The sequence below is a fragment of the Natator depressus genome, chromosome 11, assembly GCF_965152275.1.
Source record: "Natator depressus isolate rNatDep1 chromosome 11, rNatDep2.hap1, whole genome shotgun sequence".
Lineage (NCBI taxonomy): Eukaryota > Metazoa > Chordata > Testudines > Cheloniidae > Natator > Natator depressus.
This window is the reverse complement of record NC_134244.1, coordinates 49332837-49352299: the sequence shown is the minus strand read 5'-3', so window position 1 is coordinate 49352299 and position 19463 is coordinate 49332837. Positions and strand designations below refer to the sequence as shown.

At 41.8% G+C, this 19463-nt stretch overlaps 1 protein-coding gene across 2 annotated transcripts in view; it reads right to left on the bottom strand.

The window, feature by feature from the left end:
- FAM171B (family with sequence similarity 171 member B) overlaps window positions 1–19463 on the bottom strand; it is a 73121-nt gene that overhangs the window by 17154 nt on the left and 36504 nt on the right. The window contains exons 1-5 of one of the 2 annotated variants that reach the window (XM_074967739.1): window positions 6491–6550; window positions 5962–6195; window positions 4997–5089; window positions 3824–3982; window positions 1173–1343 (exon numbers count right to left, since the gene is read on the bottom strand). In XM_074967739.1, the coding sequence (XP_074823840.1) occupies window positions 1173–1343; window positions 3824–3982; window positions 4997–5089; window positions 5962–6184 (646 nt within the window). In that variant the 5' untranslated portion in view covers window positions 6185–6195; window positions 6491–6550. Of the gene's footprint in view, window positions 1–1172; window positions 1344–3823; window positions 3983–4996; window positions 5090–5961; window positions 6196–6490; window positions 6551–19463 lie in introns of those variants that run through there. The other variant, XM_074967738.1, reaches the window with a different exon arrangement.

Genomic DNA, 19463 nt, shown 5'->3' with positions numbered 1-19463 from the left:
AATAAAAATATCTATGCAAAGTAACAAAGATTTGTAATCACCTTTAAAATTAGAGAGTTAGCATTCTTTAATTTTTTTTACTTTCTACTCCATAGGAAACAGCATGTACTAAGAAAAATGTAGGGGTATTTATTTATAATTTAATTGTCCTTTAGTACCCTTTAAACAGAGTGATGTAATTTTCAGTTATCTTATAACAAGTCTGAAAAATCAGTTTAACTACATGTTGAGAACAAGAGTACTTTAAATATTATTGATGCAAATACTTCAGTAAGAGTCAAGGAAAGGATTAGCTCTATATGAATTAGAATAGTATCCATGGTAGCTGGGCTACAATTACATAGGCTTATATTTCAGGCATAAGCTAATTGCCAGTGAGAGTCAGGACCACCTGCCAATATAGTATTACAAGATGAGCTGCATTATGGAGGTTTCTGCCTTCCTCTAGTGCATCTGAGCAGGTCAACAAGATCACTGGTCTATTTCAATTTAGTTGTTACTGTAAATATTTGACAGGAGATATTTATATGTCAGATTACAGCAAAAGAAAAACTCTAATTTAATTCTATTATTTCTCCTATATAACTTTTACTTTCTTAACTGTTCGCAATAATCATAAAATAATAATAATAGTAATAAAACAGACTAAAGCTATGTCTGTCCCAGTATTAACATTTAATTTCAAGTGAACGTTAGGGGTATGACTCTGGAGCATAATATATTCAAATAATTCTTAATTTTGAATGTCAGTGAAACCATCAGCCAGGACACCATCATCATGCTTAAATTTACATCAGTTTTAAAAAGTCTATCCTGTCCCAAATACTTATGGAATTGTGAAAATAAAGATCAACATGTGATCGATCCTTAAAACCACTCTTTGATATAACTCATTTACATACGTATGGTTCATGGCTGAATTCATCAAAGCAGGGATATACTTTTGAAAAAACAAAAATGCAAGTTAAAACATTTACAACCAGGAAAATCCTGCTAAAATATCTATGACCCTACTTGAAAAAAACCCAAAACAAAACCAACAGGTTTTAGTGGTATATATTATTCAACACATGCACTCAGATTCAAACTACTCCACATCACACTAATACTACATATTGCAGTGTATGATATACAGCATTAAAGTGGGATTCCAAAGTATATAGCAGACATACCAGTTTTCATATCAAATGTCCATGCAGGTATAGCATCTCCTGATTTTACCCTACTTGTCGGTAGAAGAGGCAGCGTAATATGAATTGGACCAGTCACTTTCAATTCTTTCCCAGCTGAAAGGAGGTTTACACATATTGCAGCAAGAGGGGTCAATTCAATGCTTTTAAAACCTAATCAACAGAAGGAATAATTTGTCCATAAGTAATACACACTCAAGAACATATTTACTATTTTTTTAAAAATGGGTTCTTATTTGTAACTGAAGGCAAGCCATCATGAGAATGTATGGTCTGTACCACGAGATGTCAATATAACTTGAGAAAACTCAAGTCTCAAGCATTTCACCTCTTCAATGAATACTTTTTAATAATTGGTACACAGAAATTCCTATTTAAGGCCTGTAAAAGAAAAATATATCTTTTAAACAGAGCTGGTTCGACAGTATTCACAGAATTCAATATTAAGCAAATCTGGCTTTTGGGGAGTGATAACTGGTACCAAGTACTTTAAATCTCAGATACCAGACTAGCTATTCTATGTTGAATATTGCAGACCAAGTCGAATGATTTGTGAATCCACACATATTAAGGGGTGTTCTGTTACAGATTAATCAAACTGAAGCTCCAGTATTCATGATATATTTGCATGTCTTTTCCAGTATTTAAGTAGCTCTGTTAATAAAATTTACTGAAAGGATTAATTTGTTAATTTAGAAGTTTCTGTAGCGTTAATCATGAGGTACAGTACTTATGGCTTGTCAAAATATTCAAAGGAACCACTGTGTTTGTACTGCTTTATTGTGTGGGCTGTAAATTTGTCTCCCTTCGTTCTTCTTACACTAAACTTGCAATAACTGATACTATGTGATACAAATACTTCAGGATCCAGAGTGTGACAGGTTGCTCAAGAAAGACAAACAGAATTATTAAGTAGCAGAATGATACTAGAGCTTTGCACACTGTTAGAAACTAGTTGCGAGACAACTGTCAGTGTATCAGATATCAGCCTCTACCGGCTATAAAATATAGTCCTCAAGGAATAGGCTCTATGAATAATTTAAAAAGACACCAGACAGAATTTAAGAGAAGAACACCGCTTATCTCTGATGCTTCAAGTTCAAAAGTTGTATTATAAACAATTTTTTTAAATCTTCAAATGTCCACACACAAATAGGATACTGGTATTTGTGAGAATTTTGATTAAATATAAATTAAACTAGAATATGAAACTCAGATAATTTGGCTAGAAGCCACGGCAAGGACATCATCCAATTCACATTAATGAAACCATAAAACTGCAGTGAATTTTTAAGAGCCTTGTTGTACCGTGGGCATTGGGACGAAAAGAAAAAAACATTTAGGCAGGATGGAATAAAGGGTACAGCATGGTGATCTCTTGGATACCAACATAACTACGTGGATTAGAAAGTAAGCGTGAATAAATATTAGGAATGCAGTTAGTGGCTTATTTCAGAGTGCATTAAAAAGGTGTAGCACTACAGATGTACAAAGTATTACCACTACCACCACCACCACCACCAGAGGTGAAAGTAAGCCTGTCCAGTCCAGCGTACCAGCAAGAGCCGGTACACAGCCGACTGTACTGGCAGGGTGCAGCTTCCCCAGGCTGGCAATTTAAAAGGGCCCTGGGCAGCAGCAGCCAGAGCCCCAGGCACTTTAAATTGGCGCCAGAACCCCGTTGCCAGAGCCCCTGGCCCTCTAAATCGCTGCCAGAGCCCTGGGGCTCCTGGGGATTCAAGCTCCCCGCCCCTTCCGGTTGAGGCCACACCCCTTCTGATTGAGGACCCCGCCCCTGCGTACCGGTAAGTCTTTTAAGATAACTTTCCCCCCTGACTACTACCAACCCATGAAACAACTTAGAACTGTTTCAAAATGTATTTTTACTCACTGAAACAGATGTGGAGAACATACTTTATTTCTTCAATTGCTCTCCATATATTTAAAGTGCCTGTTTGGTATCACCAGGCTTACATGGATTAACTGCAAGTAAATCAATAATGCTGCATGGATTAACTGTCTGCAAGTCAAATGATAGTTTCTGTGTTATCCTTATGTGGGTGGGTGGGGCAAAGTGCCCACGCTGACTAGATAATAGAATTAAAGTGAAAAATATAGGCAGATCCTCCACTGGTATAAATTGATGAAGCTCCATTGACTTCAATAGCCCTAACCCAGTTTACACTACTTGAGGATCTCGCCATAGAATTGTGAATGCATTCTGGAAAGTTGTGAACACCTTCAACTCCCAATAAAATCAACGGGAGCTGAAAGTGTACTGCACATTGCAGGATCAGACCCTACTTTGGTTGCACTTAGGGGTTATATAGTATGTGTGGAACCCCCAGAGAAGGAAATCAGCATATGGCCCTCTGTACCACTATTTATGCCTGTGGAAAAGAGGTGTTTATTATGTTCTTGAATGAGATCTAAAGTGATGTAAATTACTCATCTACAATTTTAACATGTATTGGTTCAATCCAGCTCTCGTGAAAGTCAAAAGGAGTTTTGCTATTGCATGAAATGGGAGCAGCATCAGGCCCTCGTGACTACAGGGGAAATGTATATTTACATAAGCACACACATACTTGTATTATGTTTTTAAAGTGCAGATTCTAACAAATTTAATATACCTGATTTATTTAGAAGAATTCCTGTTGTATACAGAAAATTGTCCACTTTCAAAAACTGCTGTGGCACTGTCAAATAGGCTGTCACGTTTGTAATATGGTGGCTTATAGGAAGTTTTATTAAAATTTTGGGAAACTGAACACTTGGTGGAGATTTGGCATCTGGAAAAAAAGAGTAACATTTTAAATTAGCAATAATTCAATCTGAATTAATGCTTTCTATGGCCAAACAGCCCAGAAATCCTTTGTGCAAAACACTGCTTCAAACCCCTACTCTCGAGTGTTTGCAATTGTCTAGATTTAGGCCAGTACTTGCCACTAGCATATATACAACAGTATCTGAAAACAGAATAATTTCTTCTTGCTCCCATCCCTAATCCTTGGCTTCTCTAAACACTCTCTGCTACAGCAAATGTTCTCCAGCTTCAATCTTTCCTGAGGCAGATACATTTCAAATAACTATCTTGGGTAACCATATTGAAGACTACCAGAGCCTTTCAATGCAGTGGAATAATGCACATGCACGCCAGTGCAATGAGCTCCTCTGAGATTTCTGGTGTTTTTAATAGCGCTGGTTCTCCACAGGACATGTCTTCAATCCATTAATCTCCCCCCCCCCCCCACCTCCCACCCCTACATGTACAGAGTGCAAAATCAGCAGCTTTCTATTCAGACTCCCTTGTGATTTGAGATGAGAAGGTCAGAAATAAATAATAAATACAGGGATAATAACCTAATGTCTACATGGCTGTAAATAACACTCACATCCATGGAAGCCTGGAAGATTTGGAAGGAGCTTCGCTTGCTACAATAAATATAGAATCTGAGGGCCAGCTCTTCAGCTGGTGTAAATCAGCATAGCCCCAATTCAGTGGAGCTGTGTCAATTTACACCAGTTTGGAATTTGGCCATAAGTAATATGTCTATTTATTTTTAGTGGAAACCGGTGCCAGAAGCCATTGCTTTGCTAATTAAAAGCTGGCTATTTGTGCACAAGGTGAAAAAACATTCATGAATAACCCCTTAAGTGCACAGAAAACAACACCATCATTTGGGAGGTCACTGACTTCTCCACACAGAATTTGTTGGCAAAAAACAGTTGTATTAATTAGTTAAGGCATATAGTTTTCCATACAAAAAGCGTTTACATCCTATCTCATGTAGTGCTGTACTTACCAGACAGTTTTCCAGTGATTAGAACTGTATCTTCAAACAACCATATATTAGCTTGGCTTTGTGGGAACAGTGAAAGTGTTACAGATGAGTATACTGTGGAAAGACAGACATTAAGAATATCTGATTACATGTGTAAAAGTTTCAAAGAAAGTTGTGATCAAACATATGGTTCCAAAGACAGGTAAAAAAATGGGGAAAAAGAAAGAAGGTATGGGAAGACCGAAGGACTAAGCGGTCCCACTAGTCCAGGGATGAATCATACTAGTTAGGCAGTGTGGACTACCAGTGTTCATGGTGTACATGTTCTGTGGATTAAAGGATAGCTGGAGTTCCTGGACAGCCCATCCTCTTTTAAAAAAAAATAAAATAAAAAAAACAGGCACTTTAAAAACACACCCTAATAGAATTATTAAAAACAAAATGTGATAGTTAAAAGCAGGCCATTCATGATGAAACACTGCTGAAAACATAACTAAACTGACAGATGGAAAAGTTCAGAGCAGTAGCTCTGAGCCACGATCACATTTCAGCCTCTCGGTACCCCATAATCCTAACACTTTCTAATGTTCCTAGCTGGCCTTTCACTCACTCTGCTATGACCATGAAAATACACACGTACGTGTACATATATTACATATATGTATGCATACATATATGTATATGCATATGCATATGCACATGCATTCACTTCCTTCAAATCATACCCCTACTGCAGTATAATCTCTCAGCGTGGACAGATAATTTCAACAACAGTTAAAAATATTTTTATTTCAGTTTTAAAAATACATGTTATAATTTTATCAAGTCTAAAGGGTCACTGACCTTTAATATCTGGCGTTCAATCATGACCGACTTTGACTTCATTCAGTCATGTACAGCTCATTACAATTAGGTGGATTACCCAAGGAAGAAAGAAGCTTCAATTGAACACAGTGTAATAATAGGACTTTAAAGGGTTTACTTACTTGGCATTCTCCCAGTCTTCCAAGGCAATGGTGTTAACATGTAGCCCTCTTTGTAAGATGCAATAGTTAAACTTAGACCTAACTTGTAGGGAACTTTTATCAATACTACTCCATTGTTTCCAGTGAGGGTGGAATTTGTCTTTGTGTAGTTAACAAACACTTCTACAATTGCTTGGGGTAGGTACTGATGACTGATGATGTCATTTACTTGAACTTTCAGCATAAACACAGATCCTATGAAAAAAAGGGGGGAAAAAAAGAGATAGGTCATAACCCGTAATGACTAAGCATAATATTTAACTAAGCAACAATATTTGTCATACTTTAAATTACCAAGCTGATGACAGGCAAAAGTAACCATATTCTGTGGTTTACTGGTTGTCAATTTTGCATATTTCTCTTTTTCCCACATCCCAAATTTTAGCATTCAGAATGCATTTGTCCAACAAGAATAATGTGATTGTTCAACAATAGCAACAATGCAAAATTATGCTGATGGAATGCTTAGGGGATATTTTCTTTAAAGTACTTTTTAGTCCTTTTCTCTAGGTTTTCTTCTACCATCTTGCAAAGCCAGCTTTGTAGAAGTGATGTCATAGCTCAAAACTGTAACCTACGAAGAGGAAAAAAAGATAATGCCATTGGGACACAACATACTGAGATATGAAACTCTGAAGCAACAGATACTGCAGTTCCAAACCCAAAATAAATGATAGCTCCACTGGGACCCAGATTCTCCTGTACCTTGTATGAAAGAAGTATCATATTACAGTGTGCTGTGCATTTCCAATAGAATCTCAGCAACTCAGAACATTATTTATCCTATGGGATAGATTTAGAGTTGTCTGAGATAATTTAGGAATATTATGTGTTGACTTGTTTATCAGGATGTTTACTGTATGAAAATGCAGGTTTGGTTTGATAGGAGGTGGGAAAAACAAACAGGCTCCTGATAAGACACCTCCAGCTAAATGTTTCAAAGCCCTGGTCTACACTACGGGGTTAGGTCGAATTTAGCCGCGTTAGGTCGATTTGCGTCTACACAACCAACCCCGTTCCGTCAATCTAAAGGGCTCTTAAAATCAACTTCTGTACTCCTCCCTGGCGAGGGGAGTAGCGCTAAAATTGACCTTGCTGGGTCGAATTTGGGATAGCCTCCAGGAGCTATCCCAGAGTGCTCCATTGTGACCGCTCTGGACAGCATTTTGAACTCCGATGCACTAGCCAGGTACACAGGAAAAGTCCTGGGAAATTTTGAATTTCATTTCCTGTTTGGTCAGCGTGGCGAGCTCAGCAGCACAGGTGACCATACAGCCCCCCCAGAATCGCAAACAAGCTCCAGCATGGACTGAAAGGGAGACACTGGATTTGATTGCTGTATGGGGAGAAGAATCTGTGCAGACTGAATTCCGATCAAAAAGAAGAAATGCTAATATATATATGCCAAAATCGCACAGGGCATGGTGGAGAAAGGCTACAACAGGGACACACAGCAGTGTCGCGTGAAAGCTCATGCAAGCCTACCAAAAAACAAAGGAGGACAATGGTCGCTCCGGATCAGAGCCCCATACATACTACCCCACCGCTGTCGGTGGACACCTGCAAGGGGGGAGTCTCACGCAACAGGGAGGAGGAGGAGGAGGAGGAGGAGGAGAATGCACAGCAGGCAAGCCGTGAATCTGTTCTCCCCGGCAGCCAGGACCTTTTCATCACCCTGGAGCCAATACCCGCCCAAGGCGGGATCCCCGACCCTGAAGCCGGAGAAGGCACCTCTGGTGCATGCACATTTGTAACTATGGTACAGGGTTTAAAAGCAATAGTGTTTAATGTTTGATGTGCCCTGAAGAATTGGGACGCATTCGCGGCCAGTACAGCTACTGGAAAAGTTTGTTAACGTGTCTGGGGATGCAGCGGGAATCCTCCAGGGACATCTCCATGAAGCTCTTCTGGAAGGGCTCTGAAAGCCTTTGCAGGTGGTTTCTGGGAGGGCTGCCTTATTTCATCCTCCACGGTAGGACACTTTCCCACGCCAAGCCAGTAGCAAGTAGTCTGGAATCATTGCAGCACAAAGCATGGCAGCGAATGGTCCTGGGTTTTGGTCGCAGTCAAGCAACATTCGGTCTATATCTTTCTGTGTTAGCCTCAGGAAAGTGATATCATTCATGGTCACCTGGTTGAAATAGGGGACTTTTTGTAAGGGAACAGTAAAAGGACCCCGTTCATGCTGGGTTGTTTGCACTTGGCTAAAAGGGATCATCCCGGAGAATAGCCAAGCGGCGAGGGGAGGGGTGAAGGGATCATCCTGGAGAATAGCCACGCAGTGGGGTGGGAGGAGGTGTGTGCTGCACATCCACCCAAAAACCACAGCCCCTCCTTTTAAATGTGAAACCCAAATGGTATTGCTTGCTATGGGAAAGGATGGCGCTGCAGTTTGAAACCATTCCCACATGTTATGAAGGTGTAAGAAGCCAACCCCACAAAAAAAGGCTTACCATGGCTGCCCGGAAACAAAATTCTGTTGCCCAGCCGTTTGTGATGTGTCACCATACCGGCAGGCGCTCAATATAAAAGGCAAAATGCAACCTTGTAACTAAAGCACATGTGCTGTCTGCTACGAATTGCTTGATTCACTGTGAAAGAGCCTCCCTTCTGTTCTCAGAAATGTATCATCTTAAATTTTACTCTTTTTATCCCCCCTGCAGGTGCAAATGTTTCTATGCTCCCCCTATCATCTCCATCTCTGAGGTTATCGCAGATTAGAAAGCAAAAAACAACGCACTCACACTGATATGTTTTCTGAGCTCATGCACTGATAGGGCACAGCTTAATGCATGGAGGCATTCAGTGGCAGAGGCCAGGAAAGCATTAAGTGAGCGCGAAGAGCAGAGGCGATGCTGAGGCTAATGGGGGAGCAAACAGACATGATGAAGTGTCTGTTGGAGCTGCAGGAAAGCCAACAAGAGCACAGACCCCCGCTGCATCCATTGTATAACCACCTGCCATCCTCCCCAAGTTCCATATCCTCCTCACCAGACGCCCAAGAACGCAGGGAGGGGAAGGCTCCGGGCACTCAACCACTCCAGAGGATGGCTCAAGCAACAGAAGGCTGTCATTCAAAACAGTTTTGTTTTGTAGTGTGGCTACAAAAAGCAATGTGGCCTTGTCCTTCCCTCCTCCCGCACCCCACCCCACCCGGGCTACCTTGTCAGTTATCTCACTTCTTAAAAAATTAATAAAGAATGAATGCATGGTTTCAAAACAATAGTTACTTTATTTCCTTTGCCAGCTGTGATCAAAGGGGGGAGGAGGGTGGTTGGCCTACAGGGAATTAAAATCAACAAAGGGGGCGGGTTTGCAGCAAGGAGAAACACACACAGCTGTCACAATGTAGCCCAGCCAGTCATGAAACTGGTTTTCAAAGCCTCTCTGATGCGCAGCGCGCCTAGCTGTGCTTTTCTAATCGCTCTGGCTGCTCAAAATCGGCTGCCAGGCAATTTGCCTCAACTTCCCATCCCACCATAAACGTCTCCCCTTACTCTCACAGATATTGTGGAACACACAGCAAGCAGCAATAACAATGGGAATGTTGGTTGCGCTGAGGTCTAACCTAGTCCGCAAACAGCACCAGCGAGTTTTTAAACATCCAAAGGCACATTCTACCACCATTCTGCACTTGCTCAGCCTACGGTTGAGCTGCTCCTTACTTCTGTCCAGGCTGCCTGTGTACAGCTTCATAAGCCATGGAATCAAGGGGTAGGCTGGGTCCCCAAGGATAACTATTGGCATTTCAACATCCCCAATGGTAATTTTCTGGTCTGGGAAGTAAGTCCCTTCTTGCAACTGCTTGAACAGCCCAGAGTTCCTAAAGATGCGAGCATCATGCACCTTTCCCGGCCATCCCACGTCAATGTCAGTGAAACGTCCCTTGTGATCCACCAGTGCTTGCAGCACCATTGAGAAGTACCCCTTGCGGTTTATGTACTGGTTGGCAAAGTGGTCCAGTCCCAAGATAGGGATATGCGTTCCATGTATCGCCCCACCACAGTTAGGAAACCCCATTGCAGCAAAGCCATCACTATGACTTGCACATTTCCCAGAGTCACAACCCTTGATAACAGAATGTCAGTGATTGAACTGGCTACTTGGATCACAGTGGTCCCCACAGTAGACTTGCCCACTCCAAATTGATTCCCGACTGACCAGTAGCTGTCTGGCGTTGCAAGCTTCCACAGGGCTATCGCCACTTGCTTCTCTACTGTCAGGGCAGCTCTCATCTTGGTATTCCTGCACTTCAGGGCGGGGGAAAGCAACTCACAAAGTTCAAGGAAAGTGTCCTTACGCATGTGGAAGTTTCACAGCCACTGTGAATCATCCCATACCCGTAACACTCTGCAGTCTCACCAGTCTGTGCTTGTTTGCCGGGCCCAGAATCAGTGTTCCACCGTATCAACCAGCCCCACTGCTGCCGTGATGTCCCAACTGCCACAGCCCGTGCTTTCAGAAACATCTGTGTCCATGTCCTCATCACAATCGTCCTTGTGCTGGCGTCTCTTAGCCCGGTTCTGCACATACTGCAGGATAATGTGCAAGGTGTTTACAATGCTCACAACAGCAGCGGTGAGCTGAGCGGGCTCCATGCTTGCCATGGTATGGCATCTGCAGGAGAGCAGAGTTGCAGCGAAAGTGGTGGATGACAACAACATGGAGAAATTTGCTATTGAGACTGAGCTTATTTACAAGAGTAGGAGAAGCAGAGTTGCAGCGGAAGCGGTGGATGATGTCGGTTAGCAGTCGTATTGCATCGTCTGCTGACAGCAGCATCCAGGACAAAACAGAAGCAGTGACGGTGAGCTGAACTGAGCGAGCTCCATGCTTGCCGTGGGATGGCGTCTGCATGGAAAAAAGGCGTGGAACGATTGTCTGCTGTTGCTTTCATGGAGGGAGGGGCGACCGACGACATGTATCCAAAAACACTCACGACAAGCACTGCACCGACTTAATGCACTTAGTGGGGACATACATAATCAACTGTAAAAAATTGATTTCTAAAAACCAACTTCTATAAAATCGACCTAATTTCGTAGTGTAGACATACCCAAAATGTCTAAGAGACAATGCCTGGGCTATTGAATAGGATGATCTCACTTCCTTGGCTCCAGTCAAGTTACACAGCTTGTTTTGCCAATATGGAACAAAAGAACTACAAACAGTTTAAACGCCTCTGTCAAGAAGGGAAGCAGTTGTTTGAGGACACACAAACAGACCCTGCTGGAAGGTCTGAAGCAGTTAGGTCTTCTTAGGGTTCCAACACAATGGGTAGATAAGCCTTAAATAAGGTAAGCATTTTGGGGCAGGACTGACTTTTTGTTCTGCTTGTACAGCATCTAGCACAACAGGGTCCAGATCCCTGACTGGAGCTCCTAGGTGCTATGCGAAGAGAAATAATAAGTAATAATACTAGACATGTGTAGATAATTTGTTGTTTTAAAACCCCTTCTCTCTTATTTTGTGTGTTGTTCCTATGGTTAAAATAAACAATACTTTTTCTTTTAGAAGGCCATTTTGGGTCACTAGATCCATTGGTCACAGACGCTCGAAGGGATGAACTGCAACTACCCAAACCCAGTCGGACCTGTTGGGTTAAACATGTTTCATCTACAGAGTACTGTAGGACAGGACCTGGTCTAAGAATGGAAGAAACGCATAATTCCACGGAGGATGAGAATACATAAGAAGCTGTTTGCCATTGCCTCTGCTTCTGCTAAATGATCCAGATTCAGAGAGATTTCCTGCATCATCACCAGAGTTTATGATGGGGCCCCAAAACCTATTGAAAAGGGGTCTTTCCTAAATACAAGAACTCACATCACCATAAATCCTCGTACAGAAATGAGTAATCTCCACCAATTTACAAGCTCATAGTGCAGTTGTGCTTTCTGGCTTGAAGAACAGAGTGATAATCCTGGAACAGCCAACAGAGAATGCTACCAGAGCAAAGGCTTATGAGATTTCTGTACTATAACCAGATGGTTAGGATGCATCACCAGCCAATCAGGTTGGTAAAATTACTAAATGCCATTTTGTAATGTGTTATATTGCATAAAATAAATACAGTTCCAAATTTACAAACTAAGGAACTGCAGATTGTAAGATAACCATCCTTCCAGGGTGTTTTATTCAAGAGAAGGTCCACTTCAATATATTGATCTCAATAAGAGAAATGAGAATTTTGCTAACAGACCAGCAAGACTTCATTGATTTTTTTAAAATGTTTTTGTTTTGGCAAATCAAACTTTTTAAATCCAATGAAAAATATTGTAGTTAATTTGTTTGAAATTTAATTTCAACAAACACCCAAAGCAGTATATTTTCATTCTATTGCAGGCATTCCCTATTACAGAAAAAGCACAATTTGACTAATGGTCATATTTTGTATGCCTGCATCTGAGCAGCCCTTACTTGTGAAATTAGGTCCACTGAACGCCACGAGTCTATTTGGTGGAATAAGGATAAAAGGGGTGTAACAGTGAAGAGACAGTGTAGGCCAAATTCATCCTAGATATACCTGTGCAATTCTTACAGGCATTTTTAGAGTAGAATTTAGAGACATCTATTCCAATAAAGGTCTGTACAATAAAAGGAAAGCTAACAAGAAGCTGAGTAGGAACATGACAAGAGAAGAAATTACAAAAAAAAAAAAGGGGGGGGGGCAGATTTTATGTATGTGCTTAAGTACTCCATGCACATATGCTTGTGCTTTAAGTGAAGTACAAACTTAAACACTTTGCTGAATTGAGGCCTAATTGATGATACAAAATGAATGTCAGTGCAGGACTCGGGCAGGTCAATTCCAAAGTGGATTGCTGAATATCTTCAAGAACAGATCCAAAACCATATTTATTTTTACACACTTGCTGCTTTTAGACAAGTCATTTCAGAATCTATCCAAAGCTCTAGGATTTGTGCTGAATCCCAAAGACTTTGGATTAGCAAGTAGATGATGAACGGCATCAAAAGCTTTAGCTAAATCCATAAATAAAACAGTACACATTCATTTACCATCCAAAGCTAACAAAATAGCCTTTCAAAATGTACTTGTCAGAGTAACAGTTAAAGATATCTTCCTAACCCCCAACAACAATCTCTGAAAGATGTCATTAATCAGAGGTTTCAGAGTAGCAGCCATGTTAGTCTGTAGTCGCAAAAAGAAAAGGAGTACTTGTGGCACCTTAGAGACTAACAAATTTATTTGAGCATAAGCTTTCGTGAGCTACAGCTCACTTAATCAGAGGCTTTCCATTACAGCTAGACTCTATGATTATTCACCATCTGCACCATCACCAACTACATATAAAAGTTTATTTAATACACTTCTCCAATGTTTAATGAACTCTTTAAAAACAATGAGAAGATCTACGAAATTAGAAACCAGAGTTCAAGTATAACAAATCTAATAATCATACTGTCAGCTAATTTAAAATATAATAATTGGGACAGCTGAGATTTTAGCCTGTCCATTTCAGAAAATGAAAAATTTCATTGAGATGCTAATTTAAAATAAGAATGACTGTAATTTTTTAAATTCCTGAAACAGAAGCGCAACTTCAGAATAAACTCATCACTACATTTCTTTCAAAAGGCCAGAGTGGCCTTTATAAAAAAGCGTTTATTAGAGTGTATAAAACCACGTTTTGAAACCGCTATTCATAAGCCACCTTTATTATAATCATGATAGGCATGATTTTTGTTTTTTTTTGTCTGCCTTGCCACTTGAGAGGCAAAAATGATGGCTGGTTGAAAGTCACAGATCTCTACAAAGTCCCATGCAAATAATAATAAAGGATAGCCATAACATTTTTAAATGTCATCTATCCACTGAGGTAGTTCTAACCTTTTAAAATTTAACGTTAAATGTCTATGTATTTCTTTTCTAAATCCAGCAAGTCTGGAAAAAGTCTTAATTTTGTTGTTAGTGAATAACGGGTCTCACTCAACTCCATGAAGCCAACAAATAAATAAAAATACATAGAAAGGAATTCCATAAAATTAATATGCTAATTTCCCTCTTTCTTCCTCCACTAGTATCCTCCATTAATCCCAATGGGCATTACATGTGCATCAAGAAAAAAAAAGGAATACAGGAACAAAAAGCAGCCAGTTAGTTCAGCTTTCATGCTATTAAATATATTGTCTTTGTGTTTATGGATTAGTGGTGTTGCCCTCTACTAGTGAGTGGCCTACAGGAAAGAAACAGAACATGCTGTTACTTGTCAGCTAAATGACTTCTCCTTTAGATCAAGTGGGAAAGGTTTGTCGTTTTGGAAATGAAGGTTCAGAGTGCTGTAGCCCTGATTCCCGCTGTTCATGCAGTTTATACAGTATTTATGTCTGTTTATAGGATGCGTGTTCATTGCAGTGAGCCCCTCAAAAGTGACTGTACAATGCAAAGGAAAATGCCAGAATACTGAACAGTCTCTTTGCATCATAGCACTAATACTATAGCCATATATAGAATGCCCATGATCCGCTACCATGAACAGAATGTTCATGAGATGTCATCGCTGTAGAATTCATCTGGGTTGGTAACAGAAAAACAAAAAAACCCACCATACATTCAATTACATCAATTTTAGGGGGTAACACAACCTTAGGGTGCTGTGCTGGGGACTTCTACAGAGATCTTCCTTTGGGCTTAGAAGACCCCTAGGTGCGACTGTTTGGACCTCCATGCCCTCCATTACCTGAAATTTGTTTTACTAGCTGAGGGCTTGTGAAATTTTTCATTGGTCCTTGTCCTTTTGCCCAGGGAGACAAGGAGTGCTTCCCAAGAGCACTCCTTCGTGGAAAAGACTGGAATCAGGCCATAAATCCTGGCCGAAGCCATATGACTGAAGGCACAAAAACTGGAAGCCAGGAGGGAATAAATCCCATCCACTGCTCTCCAGATGGCTCCCAAGCATGTAGTGAAACACATGGGAGTCAGAGAAACAAGTGTTCAATAAAAAAGCATTTAGCCTGGGATCAAGGGGCTGGGAGAGAGAGTCTGTGACTTTCTCCCAAGGTCTTCTATGGAGGGCGTGGTCATCATTACAAAGGCCTAGCTGCACCTCTGTTCCTTTGAGGTCTCTGAGCTCACCCCCCTCAGGTTTTAGGCCTCATGGGGTAGAATTTCACAAGTATCCTACTCTTAGCCTGAGCCTGTGACCAGAGGTATAGACTGACCAAACAGCCTTCTTAAAAAAGAGTTGTTTATTTAGCAGTAGGTGAAAAGAAAAGAAAAAAAAAAGGAATTTTTAAAAAGCCTACACATGTCTATCTTACCATCTCCTGATGATAACCAACGCAGGCCTAACTTCCTCATATACACCCAGAGAGGTCCTGCGTCAGTCTGGTTTTCCAGAGCAACCATTGCACTGCCTCTCTTTAGAGAGTGTCCCTCTTAATACTGCAGGGAAGTGCATTTGTTCCCAGGCTTTGACCCTTCTGTTCAAAACACATTTTGTAGGTTCACTGGAGATGGAGGTAAAATCATGAATGCTACCAGTTCTGGCATTGTCCCTTAACAACTCTTAACTGTTTGCTCTGGTAGCTATCTTGAGCCATTCTTCTCCTTCCTTCCTATTTTTCCAGACAGTCTCTGGTTGAATTAAACCAACAGCCATATAGAAATCAAGCCAATAACCAGTCCAACATACAGTATTCATAAATCATCACAGAGTATGTCCAAAGCTCTCACAGCAGCCAGACAACCCTGATTGCCTGGACTAATCCTGAAAGCGAGAGGGAGAGGGGGGAATGTACATCTGGAAACCCCAATAAGTTTCACTCTCTCTCCAAAAACTGCAGGGTCAGCTGAAGAGACACTGCTAGAATCTGTGGACCTGCTTGAGAAAGAACGCATTATTGGGTAAACGTGTTTGTTTATCCTAATGAATAAAAATATACAAGCAATGCATCACATCTGTTGCTCCCCATAAGATTTTCATTCTCTCAGTCTAGTTCTCAACTCTCTGTATCAGATCTGCTGTATCGTATTTGTCTGTTTTTTAAACACTGCTAAGTAGAGGATTTGACTTCCCCTTGTGATACCCAGCCTCTTGCGGAGATTATAATTACAGTGACTTTGAGTATGCTTCAAACTGGGGTTTCACTGATAATAGCTGCATGCTACACTTACTCTCAAGATGTTCTGCATTACCTTAATTAATCTTGCATCCTGGATTCCAAATAAGTTATTAGGGAATCCCTGGCAGCAGAAACACAGGAGTAGAGGGAGTACCATGCCGTCATCAATATGACCATATGCTTTTTGGAAAATGAGTTCTCTCATCACCACAAACTAAAATATGTATGTACCCTCATCAAGATGGACAATGACTAATCACTTTTGTAGCATTATGCATCTTCGCTACAGAATGGACTGTTAAACAAGATCACATCTGTTTTATATACAGGCGTTTAAGTGTTTTAGCATGAACAGGACAGCATTTTAATTATGTCAACTGCCATGTAATTTTTATTTAAACAGCACTAAAATGGCTAAGATTTTTCAGGATAAAATATAGTTATCTACTTGTAAGTGCGAGAATAGTCCCGCTATTGTGGGGAACTTTCCTGGCTTCTGCACTACCCCGGTGAAGTGGGCTAGCGAAAGGATCTGAGTCCTTACTCCCACTTCCTTTACCCAGTGGCCTCCCTGCCCTTGAGGACTCCCCTTCCACTCTCCTGTCTGGCAGAGTCCTCGTAACCCCAACAAGGCTGGGCCCAGTATTCCAGGGGGGCTCGACCCCCAACCCTGCTGTGGTCACCTAGGACAGGGGCTAGGGTGTCCCCACTCCGGTGTACTCTCTCTGCACTGGGCACTTCTCTGACCCACTGACCATTACATACAAGTTAAAGCAAATGCAAGTTATTTAATCAACAATTAAATTTTAAAAAGAATAAGGAAAAATGGGAAAGGTGAAAGGAAACACATCACCCCGCTCTGTGGCAGAGAACATCACAAACAGTGTCTCTGGAATGTCAGGGCAGTTCACAGTCTGTTCCTTGTAAGTCCCCGGCCACCTTCTCAGGCCCTGGCTGTGCTGCAGGGATGCTGTGGGTTGGACACTCGCTCTGGTGGTGGCCACACGCTCTCAGGCTCTAAGTGGTAGGACCCTTCTTCCCAGTGTCACCCCTGCCCTGTCGGGGTTACGATCCACGCCTGGCCTGCAGAGCCTCTTGGCTGAGGCGTCTCCCTGTGCTGGGCCCGCTGCCCAGGGTCCCCCTCGCACTCCCCAGCTGCTCACCGCACCCAGCTCCGGGCTGCTCCAGCCCCAGCTGCACCACTCTGTCTCTGCACCGCTGCTGCTGCTCTGTCTACAGCTCCCTGGCTGCTTCTCTGGCCCCTCTGGCTCTGGTTGCTGCAGCTCTGCTCCCAGGACAGGTCTGCTCTGCAGGCTGCTTCTGGGACTCTGCTCCCAGCACTGACCTGCTTCCTGGGCTGCTTTTCTGGCCGCTCTGGTTGCTGCAGCTCTGCTCCCAGGGCAAGTCTGCTCTCTCTGGGCTGTGACTCTGGCTTTGGGGCTGCAGCTCTGCTCCCAGGACAGGGGCTGCAGCTCTGCTCCCAGGACAGGGGCTGCTCTCTCTGGATCTGGCACAGCTCTGCTCCGCAGCTCAGCTTAGTCCCCTGCTTTCTCCTTAGCTCGGCCCCACTCTGTCTGACCCAGGCAATTCCAGCTCACACGGAGGACGGGACCTCCCTGGCCTCCTGACTCCCTGGTTAGCCTGCTTGCCCTGTCAGTCAGGCTGACCTGGAGAATTAGCCTCTCCCCATTGTTCCTGGGGGCTGTCAGTCTCAGGGTCCTGATTCCCCATCGACCCTTCCCCCTTTTTAGTACTGGGAGTTAGCAACTAAAACACCCCCACTGAATGTTAGCAAGGGGGCAACAGTCCCCTTACGTACTGATAAAAAGCAGATACCAGTTCACCACAACTATGCTATCTTTCCTACGGTCTGTATTGTGCCATGATAATTATTACTGCCATTGACCCATAATTTGCTTCTCAATGCCTTTTTTCTTAAAAATAAAATAAATAAAACCAATATGGAGATAAGTACACGAATAAATGCTATGTAATGCAGGGATCTGAATGAGAACCTCTGTAGGGATTTAATTATTTCCATTTACTACATCTAAAGTATACACAGTACATTAATCTGCAGTGAAGAGGTACAATAAAAACTGTCCTGGATTAAATCTAGTAATAATTATGTTACATAGGGTGATAATGTGCCATTTTGGGATGTTCTTTGTAAAGAAATGTTTAACACAGAAACAAAACTGTTCTTACACATGGACAAGAAAACTAAAAATAACTGGAAAGCTTAAGTACCAGCTCTTTAGCTACTTCAGTAATTACTCTGTTTTTTTCAGAGTAGCAGCCGTGTTAGTCTGTATTCGCAAAAAGAAAAGGAGTACTTGTGGCACCTTAGAGACTAACCAATTTATTTGAGCATAAGCTTATGCTCAAATAAATTGGTTAGTCTCTAAGGTGCCACAAGTACTCCTTTTCTGTTTTTTTCCTTTCATTTGGCTTTACTGTTGTTCTGCTTACTTTTTTTATCGCTTTTTAACCCCATAGCCTCATTAGCATTTAATACAACTTGGCGTTTTGGCCAATTGGTGAGTGCCAATATGAATTTTCGTAGTTGGTAGTAACAGTGAGAAATGTAAAGAAAATTGGTGGTTTAGACAAGATAACTGAGCTCAGTGAAACACATTTTTGAAGAGGAATCTAAGCATTGATGGTTACTTCAACTACTAAACAGGATATTTTATGCCAGGTTTCAGAGTAGCAGCCGTGTTAGTCTGTATCCGCAAAAAGAAAAGGAGTACTTGTGGCACCTTAACTAAATTTGTTAGTCTCTAAGGTGCCACAGGTACTCCTTTTCTTTTTGAGGATATTTTATGTATTTCCTAGGCGCCTGTCACTGTAAAACTTGAGTAAAGAGTTAGATGTATCTTAAAAAGTTCAAGTAAGGACAATTTTTTCTGTTTTTCCTTCAGCAGAGGCATCCTTCTGAGAGTTAAGGTTCAGTCAAGAAGTCTAGGAGTGGAAAATGCTGGGTCAGTTTCCTCCTCTCTCTTTTTTTTTTTTTTTTTAATTTACAGAGACATTTGTTGAGCTCTGAGAAGCATGCTGTGCTCATCCTGATTGCCAGAGGCGTTTTACAGGAGGAAGCTCTTTACTGAAAACAATCTGGGGGAGATCCTCTTCTGCTTCTCTTAAAAGCTCAGCACTGAACTTGTAGCCCAGAGGGAGGCAGGGCTAAGGTGGCTTTTATCCACCTTTGCACCCTCCTGATCCTTTGTTGCGTATCTTAAACAGCCATAAGCCCTGGCTTGTCTTCTATGTTGGGGCTTGGAAGGTCACCCAACATACCAGTGGCAGAGTAGGGGATAGAACTCATGTCTCCTGAGTCCCAGTCCAGCGTTCTATGCATTAGGTCACACTGCCCC